Source organism: Leopardus geoffroyi, chromosome A1, assembly GCF_018350155.1.
Source record: "Leopardus geoffroyi isolate Oge1 chromosome A1, O.geoffroyi_Oge1_pat1.0, whole genome shotgun sequence".
NCBI classification, from domain to species: domain Eukaryota; kingdom Metazoa; phylum Chordata; class Mammalia; order Carnivora; family Felidae; genus Leopardus; species Leopardus geoffroyi.
The window spans coordinates 161,878,261-161,904,857 of record NC_059326.1 but is presented as its reverse complement, the minus strand read 5'-3'; the positions used below and the strand labels follow the sequence as shown (position 1 = coordinate 161,904,857).

Here is a 26,597-nt window from a genome sequence, read left to right as displayed (position 1 = left end):
AAACTGGGGTATATTTGACTAGTAGCAGTTAAAAGATGTTTTACAGAACATTGCAAATGAATATTATAAATTAAATAATATTTGACTAATAGTACTTAAGAATTGTATCTTCTAAGGACATTCACATTTAAATAGAGATCAAGTACTAAATGCAAAGGATAATAAAGTACCATGGGTTAGATAATGGGGAAGAACTGAGAATGGTTATGATGGGATTTATCCTGTTCCAGAAATTATACTAGATTCAAAATTGTATCTTGGATTTAAAGTCAAGGTCACCCTTCTGTTGTTAGCTTATTATATTTGATTATTAAGGATGAAAACAAAAGTAACAGAAGGCTGATGAATATACATATAGAAAAAATCTGTGTAGCTTTTATGGATATTTACATAGGCAAAATAAATTAATTTAGAATAATTCTTTAAATTAGATATCACCCCCCCCCCAAATAAAAGAGATTGGGCTGTCTAGTGGTGAAAAGCTGACTTTTCTCATTAATACACTTCTTGCTTTTCCTGATCATTGATTTATAGGTAAAAGGCTTTATATGAACAATTCTTAGTGTATTTTAAGATCATTAACAAGAACTTCAACCAGCCCATCTGTGACGATTTTATGTACCAACTTGATTAGGCCATGGTACCCATGGTACTCGTTTTTTGGTCAAAAACTGGTCTAGATCTTTTATGTTACCATAAATGAAGGTGTTTTTGTTTGTTTGTTTGTTTGTTTGTTTTTTAGCAACATTTAAATCAGTATAAGTAAAGCAGATTATCCTCCATAATATGGGTGGTCTTCATCCAATAAACTGAAGGCTTTAAGAAAAAACAGACTGAGTTTCCCCAAGCAAAAGGGATGTCTGCCTTCACATGTCTTCAAACTTTAGCTGCAGCATCAACTCTTCCCTCTTCCCAAGTCTCAAGACTACCAGCTTACTCTAAAGATTTGGGAATTGCCAGCCTCCACCATCACATGATCAATTCCTTAAAATAATCTCTTTCTCCCAGTATAGACACACGTGTTATTGGTTCTGTTTCTCTGGAGATTATTGACTAATCCACCAATATTGCCATTATTAAAATGTCATGGGTTCTAATAGCAAGAAATAATTGGAATTTGAGATGAAAAAAACAAACATTCAGAAATACGTCAAATTCTGAATCAAAGAGTGAAAAAAGAAATGAGCCAAGGAAGAAGTAAATAAATGAAGAGATAATCCATGTTCACAGAAAGGAAGACTCAATATTGTCAAGATGTCAATTCTTCCCAACTTGCTCTCCAGATTCGATCCAATTCCAATCAAAATCCTGGCAAGTTAGTTTGAGGATATTGACAGAGTGATTCTAAAATTTATTTGGAGAGAGAAAAGACTCACAGTATTAGAGGACAACAAAGACAGAGGATCGACATTTTGAGACTTCAAAACTTACTACATAGCTACAATAATCAAGACAATGTGAAACTGGTGAAAGTATAGACTAATAGATCAGTGCAACAGATAGAGTGCTCAGAAATAGACACATGCAAGTATAGTCAACTGATCTTTGAGAAAGGAGCAAAGATACCACAGTGCAGAAAACATGGTCTTTTCAGAAAAGAGTGCTGAAACAACTAGACATCCACATGCAAAAAAAAAAAAAAAAAAAAAAATCTAGACATATACCCTACACTCTTCACAAAACTTAACGCAGAAGTTAACAGGCCTAAAATAAAATGGTAAACTATAAAATTCCAGAGGATAAAACATGAAAAAATCTAGATGACCTTGAGTCTGATGAAGACTTTTTAGATCAATGTAGGAAATCATCGATAAAATGGACTTAATCAAAATTTAAAATTTCCTCTCTATGAAACACACTGTTGAGATAATGAGAAACAAGCCATGAAGTGGAAGAAAATATTTGCAAAAAAATATGTGATAAAGGACAGTTATCCAAAATATACAAAGAACTTTTAAATTAAGCAGTAAGAACAACCCAATTTTAAAATGGACAAAAGATCTGAACAGACATCTCACCAAAGAATATATACAGATGGCAAATGGACATATGAAAAGATGTTTCACATCATACCTCATCAAGAAAATACAAATTAAAACAATAATGAGATACCACTATATACCTATTAGGATGCCCCAAATCCAAAAAAAAAAAAAAAAAAAAAAAAACCAAACAAACAAAAAACCTGAAAATACTAAATGCTTGCGAAGATGTTGAGCAACACAAAACACAAACTCTCATTCCTTGCTGGTGGGATGGAAGATAGTACAGCCACTTGGAAGACAATTTAGCACTAAGAACAAGTTTCTTATAAAGTGAACCATAGTCTTACCATCTATCTTATCAGCAACTGTACTCTTTGGTATTTACCCAAACTGCACATGGATGTTTATAGCAACTTTATTCATGATTTCACAAAGTTGGAAACAGCCGACATGTCCTCCAGCAGGTATTTAAGTAAATAAACTGTGATATACCCAAACAATGGAATTTTACTCTCTTAAAAAACAAAAACAAAAACAAAAACAAACTTTCAAGCCATGAAAAAAATATGGAGGAATCTTTAAAGAATATCATTAAGTGAATGAAACCAATATGAAAGGGCTTTCTGTATAATTCCAACTATATGACTTGTAGAAAAGGCAAAACTATGTACACAGTAAAAATCAGTGGTTGCCTAGGGCTGGGGGAGCAGGCATGAATAGCCAGGGCACAGAGGATCTTTAGGGCAGTGAAAACTGTATGATACTATAATGGTGGATACAGGTCATTATACATAATACATCGGTAAAAGCCCGTGGAACGTACAAGACCAAGAGTGAACTCTAATGTAAACTATGGAGTCTGGATGACAATGATGTCAGTGTAGCTTCATTGATTTTAACAAATGTACTGCTCTGGTGTGGGACGTTAATAGTGGAGGAAGTTGTGCATATTTGGAGGGGAGGGCATATGAGAAGTCTCTGTACTTTCTGGTCAATAGTGTTGTGAACCTAAAACTACTCTAAAAAATATCTGACTGAAGCATGCCATAGGCTATTATACTATGATACTGCATGTATTTACCCATTTCTTTCCAGCTAAAGCAGAGGGCACAGCCAGCAATTAAAACATGATTCACATTAAGTTAAAGGATAAAGTAGCATTTTAAAGCCAGCTGCCATTACTTGCATTATTTATTCATCAGGTGCTGTGTAATTGCAGAATTGTGCTGAATAAAGACAAATGTGTTCCCTTCATTGAAGAACTTACAGTCCAAAGATAGAAGGGAAATTTAGAAACATCTTTAACGTCTCAGGATCATCAAATGGGGCATGTTAATGGAAGGAGTTGAGTCCAACAGACTCTTATGTGGATAAGACTTCTTACTCAATATTTATGTTTATGGTTCTTGTACCTAATAGCATATTGAGAAGAATCAGACTATCCTCAGTTTGGCCTAAGTGTTGGCCTATGTGTTTTTTTTTAACCTGGTAAATTGTTATGGATGTATATTTCATGAATCTAATCATATTAAACAAATGACACTAAATTACACTCTAAAACCAAAATTGTTCAACTATGGGAAAGAGGAATCTCTTGAGTGTCACTAAAACTATTATCAGTCATTCAGAAGTGTTCACCTCAATATAAAAGGTGTTATGCTTAATGAATACAGAAATAGCAGCATTATACAACTGGAGAGTTCTTTTTTTTCCCTCCTCTCAATGTTTACATTTTCTTATGTGTTCCAGTAACTAGTTCTTTGTGTTCTTTTGTTTCACTCTTGGTGGGTTTACTTTGTTTTGTTTGGGTCAAAAGAACAGTTTCCCCTAATTTAACTTGGGGCATAATACATAAATTAAACCCACTTTCCTCTTGAAGATATTCTTGTTGCAACTTCCCTATTAGAGAAGACAGTTTGATAATGTGAAGCTATAGAATATTACAATCACACTAAAACCTTATGTCACTATTCTCCTTTCCCACTCCGTGTTCTAACAGTACTGAACTACTTCAAAGTTCCCCAAAGTACTGGCATTTTATTCTCTGAAGTGCACAAAATCTTGCTTTGTTTGCAGTGTTGTATCCTCCCTCTGCCTGGCTTGCCCTGGTAGATGTGCAAACCCCACTTTATGTGTGCCCTCTTCCAGGAAGCTCACTTTCCTTGCTCCCAACAACTCCATCCACTCCCAACCACTCCATCTGCTGCTCCCCTGCAGCTTATCCAGATAGGAGATACTTAAAATGCTGGCATTAGTCCATGGTGCCACATGGCAACTTAATTCTTTTACAATCTGACCTCCTCTGAGTGAATGAATTCCCTCCCTCCTTAGATGCTATATTTTATTCAACTGTGTCCCCATGTCCTCACAGATTTCCTGGACCATATTAACTGATCCAAAATATGTTGGACAAATTTTATTAAGTGATGCATATTACTCCATTCCCATCAGCGAGCGTTTTGAGTCCAAAACATATTTGTTTACTGTTTAGAAACCAAATGTTAACCTAAAGAATTTAATTAATTAACCTATAGGATCCTAACCATGCACTGCCCACTCCCTCTCTGCCCCAATTCCCTTTTAACTTAAATAAGAAGCTGTTTTATTCTTGCAGTTTCTGCTAGTTGAGAAGTCAGTGTGATACAGATGCTAGCGGGATTTGCCTAGACATCAATAAACTCCAAAGGCTCCCGGCGGGCCACTTGTAGTGTCAATAAAGACTCATAATTACTTGCTCCTTTGAGCATTTTAGACCCAACCCCTTAGTTCACTCTGCTGCAAATAAGAGGCTTGAGAACCGAGAGGCTCTTAACTTCTTAAACCTTAGGCGAAGAATGGCAAACATTGGCAGGTACCTCAGAATTTTAAGCAAAGGTGCTGGCTGCTATAGTTGTTATTTTAAGCTGCTAGGGGACTAGTAACTCAGAACTCCCCTTCTTGCTCAGCTCCCCCCAAGGACTGGTGGTGGGCCTCACCATTTCCGGGCTTGGGGAGGTATAAGCCCCAGGGGCCAAGAGTGGAAGGCAGTTGGAGCCACTGCACAACCCTAAGGAACAAGTGATTCAATTGAGAGAGGCTGTGGGGTGGAGAGAGGAGAAAGCGGAGAACTTGGAACCTTTTCTTACAGATGGGATAAATCCTGGCTTCCGGGCAAGATCTCACACTAGGGGTGCCTCCCGACCCATCCATCCCACTAGCCATGAGGCAAAACCAAACCAAGGCATGGATACAACTAGAACAGCAAGCTTCTCTCTTGGTGAGGGTGAGGCCAAAGAACAGTGAAGGAAGTACTCAGACTCACGGTTAACTAGGACTCCAAAGTGCCCCTTCCACACAATACAACAGAAGTAAGGAAAACAGTAGGAGGGAGGAGAGAGTGTAAATCAGAGGCTAAACACACATCACTGAAATTTTTGAGGAAGAACGTGCCCTTCCTTCTTTCCTTTCTTCCTATCCTCCTACCTTTCCCCCTTCTTTCTCCTATGTCTGGGTGTACTTGCATTTAAAGGATGTCCTTGGTGGCTGCTTTCTCGCAAAATTCTGTTTCTCCGCAGTGAAGTTTAAGGCGGATTGGAGTTTCCTTGACTCCTGCGTGAGGAGTTTCCAAATGGCAGTGAAAAAGCGTCACATAAATATCCATAAAGCGCCTAATGACACCTCTGTCATGTTTCCCTCAAGATCCTAAATCGGGGTGGTCATCCACCACCCACCCTGAGTGGGCGATCGGCTAATTGGTTCATGTGTGTATGGGTACTTTCCAGATCGACCTGTGCACCGAATACTAAACGTCCTCCTCCTCCCTTCCTCGATTCACTCTTCTCGGGAGGGCGTGTGTATGCGCGTTCGCGTGTGTGTGTCCGCGTGTGTATGTTTAGGAAAGGCTCTTGGATGAAGCTACTACCCCCTTGCAACCCACTCCCCCCCCCCCCCCCGCCCTGCTCAGGACGAAGCATCTCTCAAGCAAGATGCGTCTCTAATCTGTCCCAGGCTGAGGTGTCCTCTCCCCGCTGATAAGGACAGACTATCTCTGCGCTCGTCCAGGGAGCTGATACGTAGGTTTCCCAGGAGGGCGACCTGACTTCCTTCTGGCACGCTGCGTTCTCCCCGGGTTGTGTGACTTGCTGTTGCTTGCGTGCGCGGGTGTGTGTGTGTGTGTGTGTGTGTGTGTGTGTGTGTGTGTACACGGCTGTGAGCTTGTGAGCTTCCTCTCCCGGCACTGTGCAGGCAGCGCCGGCGACGTTACTCTCCAAGCAGCCGACAGCAACGCGAGGCAACCGCAGCCTCCGCCCCCTCAGTCTGGTGATTGGCTGGTTTTGCTCATCATTTCCCTGCTAGGGAAAGGGAAGGGCCAGTGACGCCCCCGAACCCAGCTGCAGAAGCGGCCGCCACCTCCGATGCACAAGGTGTCTCATCTGAGAAGAAACCTGAGCCCCAGGGAGGAGGCGCGGAGCGACCGGGGCAGGGCTGGCGCGAACCAGGAGGCAGAGCGCTGGGCAGCGCTCAAGGACCAGCGGGAGCTCGGCCGCAGAGGACCCTTGCGACCCGCTCCTGAGATCCCGGCTCCACACTCTCCTCGAATTTTACAGATTTCCCCCGGCGACTGTATCTCCCCAAAACGGAGCCTTTATCCCAAGAGAAGGTGAGGGAGCTGGGGCAACCAGGACTTTCCCGGGCACCCAAGATGCGCTCCATTAGGAAGAGGTGGACGATCTGCACGATAAGTCTGCTCCTGATCTTTTATAAGACAAAAGAAATAGCAAGAACTGAGGAGCACCAGGAGACGCAACTCATCGGGTAAATGCAAAGCTTCATTTCAGGATATAACAATAACAATAATAGTAATAATAATAATAATAATAAAGTCAAGCCATAAATGAAATGTGAATATAGACGGGAGAGTGAGGGTTGGGAGAGTGTGTGTGTTCATAATGAGCTTTTGTGCGTTTAGTCTCATGAATTAAATAACAAAGGCTGTTGTTGAGGTGTGTGTGCTTCTCCCCGGCGTGCTCTCAGTAGGAGTTCAACTTGCCCTGTGTGGTGATGGTGGCAGTTGTGTTCGCGCCGGGGCTCGCACGCCCAGGGAGAAGTCACTGCAGAAGTGTCAACAAAGAACGTGTGCCTTTGTCCTTTTAATCCCTGGGCAGAACTCAGGAGAGGTGGCTTTATTTCCGATGTGGCTGTCCTTCTTTTTCTGCCCATCACTCTAAGGAGATACTGGAGACAGCCTGGCTTCCTCAAAGACTGAAGTTAAAGCCCAGAAAGCAGGAGATGTGTCTCCACTGATTCTTTACTCTTCTTTTCGTTGGGTAGATCTGTGTATCGTTTGAATTAGAAACTCCAGTACAACCAAGAATTCTTCCCTATTTGCTCTTCTGTGGCAAAACGCATGGGCGTCATGGTTACAGTTTTAGCAACTGGGTACTGTAGATTCTCACAGACTATATTTCTGCTATTTCTTTAGTTTGTCTAAATGAGTTCAGAAGCTTCCCCCACCCCAGTAAGTTCTCTAAATATCACACTTCCTTCCTCCCTTCCCCTGGCTTCTGTTTCTTTGAAGTTTACCCAGGAGGTGGCTGCAACTTTGTGTTGCTTACATATCTTGGAAGCGTTTTCTGAGGATGTGAACCTGGTTGTCAACTCTGTTCAAAGTCCTGTTTCGGAAATCCTCCCTTATCCGGAGGCGTCCGCTATCGGAAACTCCACGCTGGCAGAGATGCCAGCCTGATTTTTATGTTCCCTGACAGTTATTAAAACGAAGATAGAGTCTTTGCGTGTGTGTGCGTGCGTGTGTGTGTGTGTGTGTGTGGACTGCTAAAAGGTGCACGCACGCGCGCGCGCACACACACACACACACACACACACACACACAAACTTCATGCACTCCATTTAATATTCCTGCTCCTCCCTAAGTAATGAGTGTTTAAGTGAGCAAGATTCAGGCTTATACTTACAGAAAGAATCTTCTGTTCGATCGGAAACTAAGATAGCAGAAGTACAGTCGAAAGGGACTGGAAGGGAATGAGAAAGCTGACGGGCTGGATGGTCGTTATGCATCACAAATCTGTAAAAGGTCTATTCTGGGGAAGAAAAGAAAAGCCGAACTATATGAGGTCGTTTACATAGGGAGTGGGTGGGTTGAAAACGCCGCCTAGCTCAATTGTCAGGAAAGCAGGACTTTGGGCGGGGACGTGGGCATCTCGGGCAGGCTTGTGCTTCCCAGGCAGACAAAGGGGTCTTAGGGAAGGTGATAAACGGCGCGCGGGGGAGAGGTGGAGAGGCGGAGGCTGGGCGTGGGGGGGTCGAGGCTCTTTGTTCCCTTCCGGGCTGGTGGGCTCCGAACAGACGCGTGAGCCCAGACAAAGCCGCCAAGCCTCGCCAGGACTCTGAGAGTTCAGGCCCTCGGCTCGCTGACGAGCAGGAGGAGGAGGACGCGTGAGGCGAGAAGAAGCGCCTCGTGCTGCCCAGGCGCCCTCTCCGGGCCTCCCTAAACCGCCGCCAGAATGGGGGAGCGCACCCCGAGTCCCTCCGAGGGAAATGACCGACCTGGGACACTCCACATTTCCCGGGCAGCATTCCTCCTTGGCCCTTTCCTGGGCGCCGCCGGCCAGTGGACACCGCACAGGACGCCGACGAGGGGCAGGGGGCGCAGGTAGGGGCGCCGCGCTTAGGCTAGCCCGGCTGGGTTTCGCGGGCCCCCTCTTGGGGCGGAGCTGCGGTCGCTCCCCTGCTGCTCCGAGAAAGCGCGAGGCGAGCGCGTGAGTTAATCAAACAGGAAGCGAGGTACGCACCGGTATTCTCCCCTCCTCCGCGAGAGCTGGCAGCGGGGGTGCAAGAATGAGTGGGGAGGCAGGGGAAAGCCTTTAATGCAGGAAGCCGGTCTCCTCTTGGGAAAAAAAAAAAAAATCACTTTTACGGCTCAGTCGGCAACCGGACTCCTCCTCCTTAATTAAAACCCGCAATTACGGCGGTGCGGGGGCAGGGCTGAGAGGCGGGCGCCGGCGCCGCGCCTGCACTCGTGCCCTGCAGCGCCCCGGCCGCGGCGGCCGCTGCCCTGACGCCCTAGAGTTGGCGCTGCCGGGAGAATGCGGGCACAGCCAGTCCCGCTGAGCGCTCTTGCCCTTCTCCGTCAAGATGAAACGTTCGGTGGAAAAGCTTGTGATAACTAGCTCATGATTTCGTTTTAACTTCCCAACAGTGCTTCTAGTGGAGGAGTTGACTCACCCAACGATCTAATGATCTCTGTGACTCTATTTCTAACCTAAGCCACTTACAGGGTCTATTTTTAAGATGAGTGAACTAGAGTGGAGATTTAGCCCAGAGCCCCGACTGGTATTCAAAAGTCAGGTTAACGGGCAGTCTGCCCTTTGGGAGGCACTGCGTGACTTTGAGAGTGGGCAGTACATTCAATTAAGGGCCTTTCCTAATCCTTGTACCTTAGGGAACCACCCCTCACCACCAAGAAAACACCCTCGTATTTAGCTTCCCTGCTACCATTTGCAATACGCAGACCTTTTCTTTATTAAACGCCCCTCTTTCTTACCTGGAGGTCCCATCTGGAGTCAGCGCAGCGTTGTTCTTACATACAACATTAAGCGGTCATTCCATGCAGAAGGAAAGAGAACACCAGCACAACTTTCCTGCCTACCATCCACGTTCTCATATCCCCAGAGGAATACTAGAAGCATGGATTTTATAATGAATTCTTTGAGAATAGGTCAAGTAATTATTGGAAATTTAACCTTTCATGCAAACAAAACATATCAATTGCCTGGTATGATGAGTAGTTAGTAAAGTTTAACTCAAAAGGCATGGGGCTATAAAGTGGTTTATTCTTGACGGACATTTTTTTTTTTTTTTAATGGGAAAAATGGCACTTAGTTCACAATTGGCCCCTGATTTCACTTGCTTTCTGTGATTTGGAGGTATAATTGGAAATGTGTTAACTTAAGGGTCCTACAGGTAAAAACATGTGGGTGTGCTCATTTAATAAGATAATGTATTTGAAAGAGTGGCATACACTTTAATATCATACAAATACTTGTTTTGATTGTGACTTCTTAAAATTTCCACATACTGTGTTCCTAGTTGACCGCAAATGACACTAACTTAATTTTCTTATCATCTAGAGATTTCCTTTTGGCCCATGTATGTTAGACTGTCTCACTAAATGATCGCCCACCCATATTAATAATGAAACATGATAATATTGACAGTGGAAATAAGCATTCATAGAATATTACCATTGTCAGCAAAGTTGGTTCCAGTTAGTTCTAGGGTAGAACACACTAATAAATCAAGAAACCCAGAATCTGCACTTTACGTGTTTTATTTGGAATTCTACTAAAATCTTAAGCAGTAGGTAAGGTAATACATCTCATCTTTATTTTTAGTTGTCTGATGCTTAGGGAATGAAAACACAAAATTGCCTGCTGTTTTTATTCAGGCTTACTTTTGTGTAAGTTCTTTTCTTTTGAATGACTTTTATAATTTTGTATTAAGGAGGAAATTTAACCTAATCTGTGGGGAGCACATTTACTCAAAAGCCAAGTTATGAGGACTTTTCAGTAGGGTTGAATGAAGGTCTTTTGGGACCTAATCTCAAAAAACAAAAAAAAAAAATTAATCATATTTGTCATATACTGCAGAGTTAATAGAATAAGTTGTAGTGATGCCTGGCAACTCATATTTTGAAGAGAAAAATATTTGTAAAAACTGGTGACATAACTAATGATCAGTTTCCATTACTACTTTCATATAGATGATCTTGTAAGTAGGTTTTTCTTAGCTCAATATAAGCAGGAATACTTTATAATATCTGTTGCTTTATGCTGCATTATTTCCTTAATGTGTTTTGTGATTTTTCTCTTTAGAGGTATATGTTGAATCTTCCTGAACATAGCCCTATGCAAAAGATATTATCAGTGTGCTGTTTAGTAATCATGTTTGATTTGGAATGAAACACTAGTAGAGGGTAGCAACATCCTTCATGCCTTGCATTGAAGGAAAAGCCTTTTTAAGACAGAATACTACCAAGGTCACAAATGAAACATCCCTTGGGACCCATCTAACTTTGTACAAAGAGATTTGCTCCAGAGCCTCAGATTGCACTAAGCCTAGGCTTCTTACACAGAAATTCCATCGACCTCAAGAAGAAGTGGGACTGGTTGTAGCTATTTTCATTTAAAGTTCTTTCCAGGAATAAAGCTGAATTTTGGCTTATCACCAGTTCAATGAAAACTATTCAAAGAGCAGAGCAATGTGGTTGTATTTCATTAGTATAAAACTGATTTAAACTTTTAAATTACTTTTTTTTTAATCCTACAGGTTCTGAAAAAGACTCCATACAACTAAGTACATCACAGCAATTATTTTGCCATGCAAAATGTACCTTTAGCTACTACATCACAGCAATTATTTTGCCATGCAAAATGTACCTTTAGCTACATGTCAATGAAACAATCTTCCACAGATATTTAAAAATGCCTACCCATTTATATATTTTTACTTCTCCTATGAAGGTTTATCGGGGATAAAAACAATTGTTATAATTATAGCACTCTCTGGTTAGAAAAAGATGATATTAACAAGCCAGTTAATGAGAGGAAGAGTGGCAAAAAATCCCTAGCCTTAAAAATGGTGAGAGTTTGTGCCCATATTCTTGAAGGTATACATCCTAAAGTGTGAAGGTTAACTTCTGTATATATCCATATTCTCATTCAAATACAGTTATTATCGTTAAACATAAAACATAAAAATTGACTTCTGGGCCTTTGAGTAGTAAATTGCACCCCATGTTTCCTAGCATCTTTTTAAATTTTTTTAAAGTTTATTTATTTATTTTGAGAGAGACAGAGAGCAAGAGGGGGAGGGGCAAAGATAGAGAATCCCAAGCAGCTCCACACCATCAGCACAGAGCCCAATGCGGACTTAATCCCACGAACTGTGAGATCATGACCTGAGCCAAAACCAAGACTCAGATGCTTAACCAGCTAAGCCACCCAGTCACCCCTATTTCCTAGTATCTTAAATGACCTCTATAAAATGATTATTGTTAGCCATGAATAGGCATGCAAGTGCATCATTTTCATCAGCAGCAGAGTTTAAAATAATTGATTTTTATAGAATTCTAAATTTCACAGGGAGTAGTTGCATGTGATACTTTGAGTTACTTCAGACTGGAACTACATGTTTAAAAAAGAATGCAAACCAAAATACCAAACTATAAGCCTCTAATTACAGAATTCATCTAACAGCTGTTACACAGGCAATGTTTCCATTGATAGTAGGAGAGGATTGCCTACTAATAAATACAGATTTAGATTTTTTGACTGAACAAATAATCGCCTTTTTAACTATATTTTTGAGATTAAAAAAAAAGTAAAAGGTAACGTGTAAAGAAATGAATGCAGATACTGAAAGGGCTATACAATAAACAGGTAGCATTTTGTTTCTCTGAGTCTCAGTTTATAGCTAGCTATAAAGTGCCATGAAAATAGTCTTTTGAATAATAAACTCATTCTGTTTTAACTGTTCTAATGACACAAATACTATCACGGGTATCTGTCACTATCAGCACGACCATGAGCACCTACTGTGCCACATTATGTACTTGCCTGACAATATTGACCGAAAGGGGTAGCACAGTTGTTTTGTGTGTGTGTGTGTGTGTGTGTGTGTGTGTGTGTGTGTGTGTATGTGTGTGCGTGTGTGTATAATGTAATAGAAAGTATCAGTAAAAATGGCTAGTGAATAAGTTTTCTTTCTCCTTATTATAATCCCTGTCTCCCTACCACCAACAATTATCAGGAAAGTGTCTCATTGTTGAGATGATTTGAGACTCAATGTAATTTTAGAAATTAGCACGTCAATAATGCTTTATAAATTACTTTCACATACAGACTCCCACTGTCACAAATTCATTGCATATTAGATAATGTTATTGCAGTTTTCAAGATCAAGCAAGGCCGCTGTGGCCTAGAAAGAGAATATTGTCCAAGGACATATAGGCTAGCAAGTGAAAGAATCACCAACATGTCCAGATCACCTGGTATTCCAAGGTCTTCTTACTCCAAAAAAAATTTCTTTCCATTGTGTCTATATGCCTTCTGTGGAAACAAAATTACAATCTTGAGAGTCACAATTATACAGATGCAGGAGAATTGGCCAAACTTCCTGTTTCTATTGTCTAAACACAACAGGGAGGGGTGACAGAGTTTGAAACAAATTTTTTTTTCTTTAAACACCACAAAAGCCTTTATAGGCAAACTGTTTTTATTTCAAAAAGAATAAGTGTAAATGATTACCCTGACAAAGTCATATTCTCTTAATTCTTGTAGTACCATTCAGCAATGTCATATTTCTAACATGTAGAAAAAAGTTGTATCGACAATTTGTTACCAGTAATCTAAGTCAAATTATGTATTATGCTGCTTAGATAAAATGTTTCTTACTTTCACATAACTGGCATTTTTGTTTTGTTTCAGAGATGGTGAACTGTGTTTGAGTCGATCACTTGTCAATAGTTCTGATAAAATCATTCGAAAGGCTGGCTCTTCAATCTTCCAGCACTCTGTAGAAGGTTGGAAAATCAATTCCTCTTTGGTGCTGGAAATAAGGTGGGTTTCTTTAATAAGCCATAATAAATTTCACATCATGTTCTTGAATACATTGGGCTTGGCAAACTTATATTGAATGCTTGATTTATAGTTTAAGTATGAATACTTTAATAAAAGAGTGAACCAGCTCTACTTAATGTTGATCAATGAAGGATATGAAGCCATAAAACTGAAATCATTATGCAGTCAGAAATTTAAGGATGAATGTGTGAGTTTTGAATATACTGTCTCTATTCTAATGGAATAAAATATTCAACAGAATACTAATATTTAATAGGCTTTTCTTTTTTTTATTCTATTAGTCAGAGTGGACATATATTTTGAAACCTACCTTTAACTTCCTTATAAGTTTTCTCCTATCTTGTGTTTTTGCACACTGGATGAAAGGACAGCCTATTCAATTCCTATTTTGCTGACTATTATAAGTAAATTTGCTTTACCCTATGAATACATGTTTCTATGTGAGCCCCTATAATAAGAGTCTCAATGATTATATCCTAAATTGGCAAAAGTCAGAAAGTACATTTTCTAGAGTACTGGTTTATTCTTTACTCTTTATTCTTTATAAGATTTTGGCATTTTACCTGAAACAAGCTCATGAAATCAATCTCAGTGCCTGCATATATCTATTATATCTTATTTTCTTCTAGTATAATCCTATCACTAATAAGAAGTTTAGGGCCAGACCTTCCTAAGCATGGAGGAAGCAAGCAGATCATGTTTCTTTACAACTACATAGCTATATTGGTTGGTATGTTTAAATCAGAGCATTTCAGTAAATCAAACTTGTTTTAAAAGTTTCAAAGAAATATCCTTTACATGATAAAATAATTGCATTTTTATATTGGCAAAATGCTAATTATTCAATGATTGGATATTCCTGCACAGATTTTGTAAGACTAGGTTAGTGGTTAAGAGGATAAGCCATTGATCTGTTTGTTGGGTTTCTATCTACTTGCTTCTTGGATCATACCAACATATAATATAGATTATGACCAACTTGAAGGAAGAGTCTACTACACTCATCTGTAGAGTATGCATAACAATTCTTAAAATGAGTTGTAGCAAAGACACTACATGTTGAAATATACTTGGAAGATTGTCTGGAAATTTGTTTAAAAGATGGGTGCCAGGGAAATGTAGGATCATTAGACTACTTTGCTTGAAGCTTTGGAAGTATAAGGAGAGGGAAACAGAAATCAAATCACGGCAATATCAAATAGTATATGCTTGGTTGCTTTTAGTTTAGGGGAAGTTTTGTATATTTGTGGGCAGAGAATAAGAATGAGGAGATGAGTAGAATCTGATGACAGTTTATAAATTGGTGTCTTCTGGGTATAATATGGTCAGCAAGCAAGATTTATTTCAACTGTATAAATAAAAACCCACAAAACCAATATTAAAATTAGGAGATTCCTTATAAAAGCACAGATTTTCGTATACTCTTGAGAAAAGGAAAAATTGGATGACTCTGGGCCTGTATTCCTCCTGAGAACTAGTTATCTGAGGCCGACTATAGCCATGATCTCTGCAGTTCAACATTTTTACACCTGGGGTTCATTTCTTTATTGATACATATCTAGTATCTTCCTCACTATCTCACACCCCTATACACACATTTAAATTAAAAACCCTGAAAGAGATAATTATATGAGGAAAAAGCAACAGAATATGGGACTACATAGGGTCATGAATACAGGTGTGTTTTACTTTAGAACAGAATAAGGATTACTACTTCTTGGAAGTAGATTGGGAAAACAGAAATATGGGTGATTTAAAAAGGAAATATTTAATCTATAGGTGTCTCAAAAAGAACTCTCAAACTGAAAGATTGGGCAAGAAGGGGGCCAATTAGGTAAGGATATACAGATCAAGTAAAGAAAAGTAGTGGAAGAAAGTAAAGTAAAATACGAAATTTTAATAGTTTAATGTATCTAAGTATGCTAAATAACATATCAGATAAGGTAAAGTCTAATAAGTAAATTCAATAAGTAATTAGCAATAGTTTAATTAATGTATGTGGCCATGCCTTTCTAGTATCTATACAAAAATGAATACTATAGATCCCCATGAAGATACAGAGATACATTTTGCCATTTTTAAGATATTCAAACTAAGGGTATTAACCATAAATTGAGTGAAGAAATTCATTATTATAATTTTACAGTTTAATGAAGATTGTGTTCATATCTTTGAAGGTGATTAATCTGTTTTCAGTTATAACAGATGATAATATGTATGAAATGTTAGTACTCTTTTCATATGATTCTCCGTAACAGATAAAGAAGTAAACAATAAAACATTGAGCAAATATTGAATAATACATACAAAGTTGTCACTTCCTTACAAGGAAATAATCTGTAAAACCATTATTGTACAACATGCAAACAGTTCATAAAAATTATAATTGCCTATAGTAGTAGTAACTAGTGAGTATTAATCAGTTTGACACCTGTAATAAAAAATTCAGACTATGAAAATGTCTGATTGTTAGCTGAGTTTTTATTTTTCTTAAGTCGTACAAGAAACTAACCATAAACTATTTTGGATTATTAAATTTTTTTATTTCTTCCCTGCATGTGTAACATTTATGAAGAACCATATTACTTGGTGTATGTGAGTGGGTATGGACATATTTTACAAATGTTTTTAAAATTCTACTTTGAAGTTTTGATTAGGATATTACAACTAATCATTTTTGATCTTACATGATTAAACCATGCTTACAAATCTTTCTAACTTTAAAAATCTCATTACATTTATAATGCTCTTGTGACATTCCTAATAAATTATTTATCTATTTGCATTAACATGTGAAGCAGTCACTAAAGATAAATTGTTTTTCCCTACATTAGTAGACATGATTTTCTTTCTTATTACTAATTTTTCCAGCCATATATATATATTCTGCTACTTTCATAAGCACATCAAGAATTGATTTATATGTGTTCATCAAACAACTGTACCTCTGGGGAGTTTTCTAAGAGAGATGGCTCCACCTTCATTGTACTTTGAAAATTCATCAATATTTAGAAGAGTTTATACATTCCACAGCTAATTTCACAATTAAAATAATTACTGGTTAAGGACTTGATTTCATTGGTAGTTGTTTGCTCTTTGTTAGTGTAAGCGAAGAAATGATACATTTAGGATACATCAGGTGTTTGTGAGTAAATCCATAAACATTGTACTGAGAGATTATTTGATCGTGTCCGACACTGATGACTTGACCTTTTTTTACATCTTTGGGTTGTTTTTTTTTCCCTCATTTTTCATAAGTTAAATAGAAACCTAAAGAATTACAATACCAAATGTGGACACATAGAGAGGTACAAGGTCAGCAACTTATCGGGAAAGATTAAAAACATCATGAATAGTTTGAAATAATATTTTCAACTCTTAGCATTGTCATGCATCAAAGTTTTTAAAAAGGTCAAGCTTGCAGGTTAACTAAACATAATTGCACATTTATGTATGCTTACCTATCAAAAATAATTCACTGTTGCATGCATTCATTTACTTTAGAGCAAAGTCCACATAAAATTCTTCTACATACTTTGTTCAGTAAGTAACCAGAGGAGCACATTTTGGGTCACACAGCTTGTTTGTTGCTCAAACTTCAAAGCTAGTTCTGTCCAACTGGTACCAGATCTCTTATTATGAAAACAATTTGTAGGGGGCTCTATTTTCATACTAAAAATGTAGTCTTTATGGAATACACATAGTGGAGGGTTCTTTTGCTCCAAAATAATAAAATATATTATTCATCCATATTGCTAAATGCTGTGCCAAATAATCAAATGACCATCTGAGGTGTAAATTAAGCTATAAAAATGCTTTTCTTCAAGCATTTTGAGACAATTTTGCCTGGCTGTGGAGGATTTTTCTTTGATGCTAGAATATCTTTCTGTATCAGTTGGGACCCTAAGCTCAGAAGTCCTATAACAAGCTAATTATGTTCTTTCAGTGCTTTGAAAAACATTGCCTTGTGAAAATAATCTTTGAGACAAAAATTTGTGTGTTCTCTCTGCATTTTTGTAGGCATAATGAAACACTTGGCATTTCTTAAACCTTTTAATTTTTTTAATAAACCACATTAGTAACAAGTGATTCAATTCAGTGATTTTTGGTTAAAGTCAAAAGTTTACAAAAACTGATTCTTTTTATAACCTAATTTGCTTCTCAACTTGTGATGCGTTCCAGCTGTAAGATTTGTCTTAACAATACTCTCTGATGGAGTCAACAGTGTCATTTAGATTAAATTTTAGTTGCCACAGCACGTATGCTTGTTGTTGACAAGAAACCTACAGAGAAGAAAGAGTGGCACCTGGTGATAGGTTAGCTATATTTAACATTACACAAGTGAAAACAATGTTTAGTAAATTAACTCTCTGGAACTCTGCAGCTGCTATTTCAAGTGTTGTGTGTTGTTGAAAGGGAAGTTCTAGTTGAAAATTCAGTTGAAAAGTTTCTGTATAGAATCTATTCCTGTCAGTTTAACAGTCTCAACCAGCCTTTCAGTTTAACCCAGGATTGCCTAACAAAACATAATCTTTATGACTAAGATTTTTAGTCTCACTGAAAGTGAAACATATTTTCAGACTCAGTTATCCTTATCATCAAAACAGTTACTGAATTTAGGTTTTTGCTTCAAAAGTTACATCATGGCCACAAAACGACAGTTGAAGACCTGTCAGGAATCTTTTCTGTTGTTGCTCTTTTCAGTCACACACAGAAAACATGACCCCTTGCTTTAAGTATCTGGTAATAACTTGACCACATATTAAGAAAAAGTATTAGGAATCATTTGTCTCTCTCATGCTGAAATCATTTTGTTGAATCTGCTGTTTTCATGCATGTCAATTATCTGAGCAAAAGCATGTGTGTTCTTGGTGATAAAGTGTTGTTTCAGTTCAGCATAAGAATTTTTCATGTTTCCAATGGCATTTAGTTAATTATACTTAGGCATTAGTGTTTTTTTTCTTTTTCTTCAGAGATTTACAGTCTGAATAACAACTAGATTTAGCAAATCTACAGAACTTTTTATAGTCCATTACATCTATAATCTAAAAAAAAAAAAAAATGCCTATAGCTTGCTAGAGAGAAAGACATAACCTTTCCATAGTGTTTGCAAAAAAAAAAAAAAGTTATTAAGCATTGAAGTCACAATATTATTCACTCATAATAATTATTTTCAATTTTTCTTGGATCCTACACCAGGAGTCTGCGCTAAAATAATGTTCCATGCATAGATGTAAGCCCTAAAATAGAAAAGTTTAGTTCAATATTAGAAAAAGGACATACTGCAGACATTCAAGGTTTCCTTTCCCCCTTTTTCCAGTTTAAAAAAAGCAAATAAGGACACTGGGGTGGACCAGTCGTTTACCTCCCACTCTTGATTTCGGGTTGGTTCATGATCTCACGGTTAGTGAGTTGGATCCCCACATTGGGCTCTGTGCTATTGCACGGAGCCTGCTTGGGATTCTGTCTTCCCTCTCTCTCTCTGTGCCTTGTGTGCATGCTCTGTCTCTCTCTTTCAAAATAAATAAGTAAACATGGGGCGCCTGGGTAACTCAGTCTGTTAAGTGTTGTACTTTGGCTCCGATTGTACTTTGGCTCAGGTCACATCTCGCAATTCATGGTTTTCAGCCTCCGCATCAGGGTCTGTACTGACAGCACAGAGCCTGCTTCAGATTCCCTCTCTGCCCCTCACTTCCTCCCTCTCCCTCTCTCTCTCTCTCAAAAATAAATAAACATTAAGAAAAAGAAAATAAATAAACATTAAAAAAATAAAATGAATAAAAAGACAAATACTATACTAACAAAATAAACAATTGTTCAGCCTATACAAGAGCATTGGAAGAACACATAGTATTATCTGCATTTAATAATTATGTCATGTATCTCAAGTGTTAGACAATGTGTTATCTTTTGAAATTTCTCTGAACTCTTATTGTTCGTTTTTAATATCAATTTTCCCTAAGAGTGAACAAATTAAAGATGTTCTATTATACTGAGGAATGTAAAAGACCTGTGTTTAAAATATTTTGCAGTGCTCGGGGTTGGGCTGGCTGGAAACGCGTATTGAGCTTTTCTGTGTATGTAGCAAACTGTGTCCAAATACAGTAGCTTTGTGCCCTGAAAAAAAAAATAAAGAATAAAACCTTTTGCTGCGAAGTCTCTCTAACACAGCAACGGTGCTGTTAATTGGAAAGTCCCCATCAGTTGACAAGAACGTAAGTGGTAACTTTTTTCTTGAGTAAAGGGATTTTGCTTTTTGGATTTCCCAGTTAAAGAGTCTTCTTTCAAATCTTGTCCTCTGGTCTATTTACCTCACATTTGCAAACACTTCACCACTTGTGAGTTACATCTTCAAATATCTACAACAACCCCTTTAAATTATGTTCAAAGGAAAATGATAATCTAGTTTGGTGATTTGACCACATCCGTGCAGTTTTTATTTTAGAGCCAGCCTTGTCATTTTCACAGGAAATGAGAATTTTTTTTTTTGAAATACAGGTGTTAGGTATTACTAAAACTTTTCTCTAAACAAACAAATGTCAGTAAGTATGTACAAAAGTTTCTATGGATTGCTGTTCTTGGTGATAGTTAACTTTTGTGAAGAATTATATGTTCTTAACATAATGAAAGACTTCTTAATTTTCTGTAATTCATATACCCTATAGTTGCTGATTTCACTAGCAATTGTCTTCACATATAATCTGTACTTAGTTAAGATGAACTGTTATGGTGCTTGATAGCATTTTTATTAATTTTTAAATTTCATTTATAGGGCATTTATAAAGGTTTTTCCTGTATAAATTCTAATTATGAACCTGATATTCTGATTGGAGCAAAAATTCAAAAAATATTTTCTTTTCCAGAGAATTAATGGTTATATCCCTTGTGTATCAAACCTGGCCAAAGTTTTCAGTCAACTGGTTTTCTAATAAGACATTAAACTGGCACCTATTTAAAGCAAACCAAAGTAAAACAAAAAGGAAGATTTGAGTTAGTTATTTTTCATCCCTCCTTGCTATTCATGCTTCTGGCTTGTGTGATACGGAGAATTGCCCTTTTGGTTGAGTAGTGGGAGGAGGTCACATTGTGCTCAGTAATAAAATTTACAAATGTGTTAGAGCTTAAACCGTAACAGCACTAAAGGAAAACATGTCTGTCATATCTTAAATGTTATTATAATGGCATTGTTTTTAGCACTCTGAGAATACAAGCTTATAATAAGAGCACTTCAGTAAATTATATCCAACTTCCAATCTTGGAGAGAGTTTCTCAGATTGCTTCTGGCTGGTATATGTTTGGTAGCTTGAGGATTAAGTGATCTCAGACGTCTGTAGGCAGGCTTATCATTTCTTTAGAAATATAATTCCCTCAAAAACATACTAGACTCCTGGGCCATTTCCTTATAGTTAATTCCTTGTATAAATAACCACACCCAGAGATTTCTTCTGAACAGTTCAGCCTCTGACTCTCCTCTAATTATTCTAGCTTCACCATCCTTTCCCTCAATTTCCCTCCCAAGTCATTTGAATCTATAAATTTGGTGGGAAGGCAATGACCCTTGCTCCTGGGATGGCTCTGATTTATAGTTGTGTCTTTTGATAATTGGGGTATTTGAGACATTTTGGAGGTCCCAATTACCAAACTCTCACAGTTTACATACAGGTCATTGCCATTTCCATCTCAGCTTGTCACTTGGCTGACTTTGTCTTAGTGCCTTGCTAAAAGGAGCAACCAACATAAAACAACATGAAACACTTTTTAACCATTTTTCCAAGAGCACCAGGCTTATTAGATATAGGATATAACTCCCAGATTACCGCAGATAAGAGTTTTGATTATATCAAAAGCCAGCTATACCTTTATTTTTTTATCGTCTAACTTAGCATATACATATTTGTTTATACAGCACCTTTGAATCTGTTATAAATTTCTTTATTTGGTATGGAATAGGCTAAGCTTCCATAATACAAAAGAGAAACCTTAAAATACAGTGGATCAGGGGCGCCTGCGTGGCGCAGTTGGTTAAGCATCCGACTTCAGCCAGGTCACGATCTCGCGGTCCGTGAGTTCGAGCCCCGAGTCAGGCTCTGGGCTGATGGCTCAGAGCCTGGAGCCTGTTTCTGATTCTGTGTCTCCCTCTCTCTCTGCCCCTCCCCCGTTCATGCTCTGTCTCTCTCTGTCCCAAAAATAAATAAACGTTGAAAAAAAAAATTAAAAAAAAATACAGTGGATCAAACAAGTTGAGATTTTATTTCTCTCTTGTATAGCCACGCACATGATCCACCCGTATCCCATGTAAGAAAACTAACTCACATGACCAAACCCATCTGCACTTGGGTTTGTAAACTTGGAAATGTTTTAGCTGAGGATTCTTATGCCTGAGCAAAACTTAGAAAATTCAAATAATAAAAGCAAGATAGCAAGGAAGATCACTAAGGAACTATTAGCTATCTCTGCTATGCATAGTGAGGTATTTTATCTATCCATTTTTTTCCCTCTAATGTACCCATCTTTCTTCCTGGATTCTTGAAAGAAAACTTTCATACAGTGTAGTTTTAACCCTTCTACAAATAATTATAATATATACATGATTTGAGTTAATGTATAGGTTTATTGGGAAGTTTAATCCTTTTAATAGAGTTAAGTAAGGTATAATTCCAAACCATTTTAAGTTATTTCTATTTACCTTAACTACAGAACACGAAACAAAACAATATGACTATAGAAAATTAACTAAAGCTAGCAGAATATCTAGTTAGGCAAAGTCAAGTCACAGTATTTTTGTTTTATTTAATAAAATTTTCTTTTTGGCCTTTTTCAAATTTTTATTTAAATTCTAGTTAACATATAGTGTAATATAGGTTTCAGGAATAGAATTTAGTGATTCATCACTTACATGCAACACCCAGTACTCATCCCAACAAGTGGCCTCCTTAATACCCATCACCCATTTAGCTAATCCCCCACCTACCTTTATTCCAGCAACCCTCAGTTTGTTTTCTGTAGTTAAAAAAGGGCCTCTTATGGTTTACCTCCCTCTCTTTTCTTGTTTCCATCCCCCCATGTTCATCTGTTTTGTTTCTTAAATTCCACCAATGAGTGAAATCATATGGTACTTGTCTTTCTTTGACTGACTTGCTTCACTTAGCATAATACACTGTAGCTCCAATCACATTGTTGCCAATGGCAAGATTTCATTCTTTTTGATGGCTGAGTAATATTCCATTGCATATAAGTGCCACATCTTCATTATCCATTCATCAATTGAGGGACATTTGAGCTCTTTCCATAATTTGGCTATTGTTGATAATGCTGCTATGGACATTGGGGTACATGTGTCCCTTCAAATTAGTATTTTTGTATCCTTTAGGTAAAACCTAGTTGTGCAATTGCTGGATTATAGGGTAGTTGTATTTTTAACTTTCTGAGGAAACTCCCTTTTGTTTCCCAGAGTGTCTGCAGCAGAATAAATTATTTTTTCTATATCTTTTGATAGATGGGGACCTTTTTTCACTCTATAAATAGATGTGTATACTATATGTATTTGACAAATCATTGAGAATGTATGTGCAAATCATTTTTAAAGGACAAATTCAATTTCAATAGAATTCACTTATTTGGTTGCTTTAATTACCACCTGACAATTTAAGATTAGCAATTTACCAATTTATATTTTATTACCTGTTACTTTGTGCATATCGCCAGTTCTCGGCTATGTTGTCATTAATGGAAAACTTTGTATTTCACATATAGGAAGAACATTCTTCGTTTCCTAGATGCAGAACGAGATGTCTCAGTGGTCAAGAGCAGTTTTAAGCCTGGTGATGTCATACACTATGTACTCGACAGGCGTCGGACACTAAATATTTCTCAGGATCTTCACAGCCTCCTACCTGAAGTGTCACCAATGAAAAATCGCAGATTTAAGACCTGTGCAGTTGTTGGAAATTCTGGCATTCTGCTCGATAGTGAATGTGGAAAGGAGATTGATAGTCACAACTTTGTAATAAGGTGAGCTTTCTTTTGTTCCTAAAGATTGTAATTTCTTCAAAGATGTTTTACTAAGGAATAGAAAACTGACAGAAGAGTGTAAGTCTAGTATCAATATTAAGGATTATTAAAAAATCAAACAAATATTTATGTATGCTATGTTTTTCTGCATAGTTTCCAAATTTACATTTACCCTGGAAAATGAAGTTAAAATTATTGTGTCATTGAAAGAAAAGGTGATCTTATTGCAGCAGTATCACACCAGCTTTTTTTTTGCCAGTTGACAATTTTATTAGATTTAATACACAGAAACTGACTTTTATTAATCGTTTTCCTTGATATCAATTAATTTAATGTTAATTAATTAATTCACTAATATAAATAATAGTTAATTATTGGTTAATTAGTCGTTAATTTTATAATCCTTTTTATATATAAGAAATTATATTTATTTATTCATAAAGATTATGAACATCTATGTAATGATGTAATAGATGTAAGTAATTTTACCCTTATAATGACAATTATTTAGCAGATTCTAAGAACATAAGTTTATAAAGCAAATTTTCAAAAAGTACATAAGCAAGGTTACATTTGATATCTTTCACCAAATTGCCTTCATTACAGTACTCTATATATTTGTGTATGTTAGTATGCTTTAGTTTTTGAGTTTTCTCACATAATTAAACATCCCTGTTTTTCATTGATGGTGAGCAGATGTTTGATGAGTCATGTGTTTGGTTAACCTTAGGTGAAACAAACAGCCATAGAAATGGGATTGTGATGACGTCATAGGTACTGGTTTTTAATTTCCAGTTCATGCATCTGAACATATTTGTTGGCTTGTTTTAGTTCTTCAGAAAAAATTTTCTGAATGAATGAAGTATGTATGTTTAAATATGAAATAGCTCAATGTCAACATAGGAAAGCATACCAATTTGCTATGTTGAAAACCTAAAGTTATGCTGGAATTCAGCCTGTTAAAGTATAGATTTTGAAGATAAAAGTATAGATATTTCTTTGAAATATAGCCTTAAAAATAAATATAATTATAGAAGTATTAATCATAAATTGGCAGCAATGTTTTCATAAAGTAATAATGGCCATGAAAAATCATAATAGCACACTATCAGGTGAATACATTTCATAACAATGAATAGAACTACAAACATTTTACTTTATTATCTTTTTCTCAATTGGATGCATGGTCAAAGATTGATTGGATTGAGGGGGAGAAAAAACTCTGTCAACATGTAGATATACAAACAAAAATATATCCAAAGAGGAGGTAAAAAAAAAATTTAATAAGGGAAAGAAAAATTGGAAATTTAAATTGGGAAAGAAAAAGGGAAATTTAAATTGGAAGTGGAGGTAATGAGCTCCAACCACTGAAGTCTGTGAGAAGTATGGTTGTGAAGAAGAAACTAAGGCTTCTAGAATTTCTAAAGAGACTGAAAATCAGAGGACAGGAATAATAAAGAAGTAAAGATTTATAGCATAAGTGGAAATTGTTGCAATATAAAGAGAAGAATTTTCAAGTTTGGTTAATACTGGAGGAATACAGGATCACCTGTGACTGAAATCCTTGTTCTTACATCCCTCTAAGCTTTAGCACTGGGATCTATATAACTTATTAGGTTCAGCCTCACCTTTGATTGAAATTAAGACTGTTGTCTTAACACCTCTGCCAGTTCATATAATTGCCACTTCTTTCTTATAGTGAAAATGATTGAGTATTCTATCAACTTTGAAGTCTATAGTACAGTATTGTTCACTATAATCATGGTGCTGTGCATTGTATCTCCAGAACTTTATTATCTCCTTGTTGCAAGTCACTTATGATTTTGAGCATTTGCAAATGGGGGAGTGATTTTAGGAACAGAACTTCATGAGGTTAATTATACTTTTCTGAGCTATGATTATTTTAATATTTATTTATTTATATATTTATTTTTGAGAGAGAGAGAGAGAGAGAGAGGCACAGGGAGAGAGAAAGAGCGAGAGAGAGAGAGAGAGAGAGAGAGAATCTTTTTTTTTTATTTTTTAAGATTTTTTTTTTTAATTTTTTTTTTCTCAACGTTTATTTATTTTTGGGACAGAGAGAGACAGAGCATGAACGGGGGAGGGGCAGAGAGAGAGGGAGACACAGAATCGGAAACAGGCTCCAGGCTCTGAGCCATCAGCCCAGAGCCCTACGCGGGGCTCGAACTCACGGACCGCAAGATCGTGACCTGGCTGAAGTCGGACGCTTAACCAACTGCGCCACCCAGGCGCCCCGAGAGAGAGAGAGAATCTTAAGCAGGCTCCACTCTCAGCATGGAGCCCGATGTGGGGCTCAATCTCAGGACCCTGAGATCATGACCTGAGTTGAATTCTTTTTTTTTTTTTTTTTTAATTTTTTTTTTCAACGTTTATTTATTTTTGGGACAGAGAGAGACAGAGCATGAACGGGGGAGGGGCAGAGAGAGAGGGAGACACGGAATCGGAAACAGGCTCCAGGCTCTGAGCCATCAGCCCAGAGCCTGACTCGGGGCTCGAACTCACGGACCACGAGATCGTGACCTGGCTGAAGTCGGACGCTCAACCGACTGCGCCACCCAGGCGCCCCTTTTTTCCTTTTTTTTTTTTTTTTTTAATTTGACCTGAGTTGAATTCAAGAGTCAGATGTTTAACCAACTGAGCTGCCCAGGTGCCTCGCTATTTTATTTTTAAAACTTATTTTACAAGAGCAAAATAATGACCAATTCTATAAGCTTATAACTGTGTTATGGAGTTACCAAGAAGTGTAAAAAATTAGGATAATGATTTTAATGAAGGCATGAAAATTATCACTATAATTATTTTTATTTTCTTCTCCTACCCCGAAGTTCTTACTAGTTTCCAAAAATAGAAGTTGGAATATTCTAGATAATAGTATGTACTAGGGCAATGCAGCCCTGGATTAGGTTTCTGGTTTCATAAGGAAAACTTTAGCCAAAGTCCACTT

General features: G+C 37.5%; 1 protein-coding gene and 1 long non-coding RNA gene across 2 annotated transcripts in view; one reads left to right on the top strand and one right to left on the bottom strand.

Moving 5' to 3' along the window:
• Window positions 1-9,830, bottom strand: part of LOC123608945 — a 108,194-nt gene extending 98,364 nt beyond the window's left edge. The window contains exon 1 of the long non-coding RNA XR_006717531.1: window positions 8,529-9,830. This is a non-coding gene — a long non-coding RNA (uncharacterized LOC123608945). The remainder of the gene's footprint in view (window positions 1-8,528) is intronic.
• The window catches only part of ST8SIA4 (ST8 alpha-N-acetyl-neuraminide alpha-2,8-sialyltransferase 4), a 99,367-nt gene continuing 78,908 nt past the window's right edge, over window positions 6,139-26,597 (top strand). The window contains 5 exon segments of the mRNA XM_045499420.1: window positions 6,139-6,499; window positions 6,501-6,587; window positions 6,589-6,779; window positions 13,469-13,600; window positions 23,375-23,632. Coding sequence (XP_045355376.1) covers window positions 6,380-6,499; window positions 6,501-6,587; window positions 6,589-6,779; window positions 13,469-13,600; window positions 23,375-23,632 — 788 coding nt within the window. The 5' untranslated portion in view covers window positions 6,139-6,379.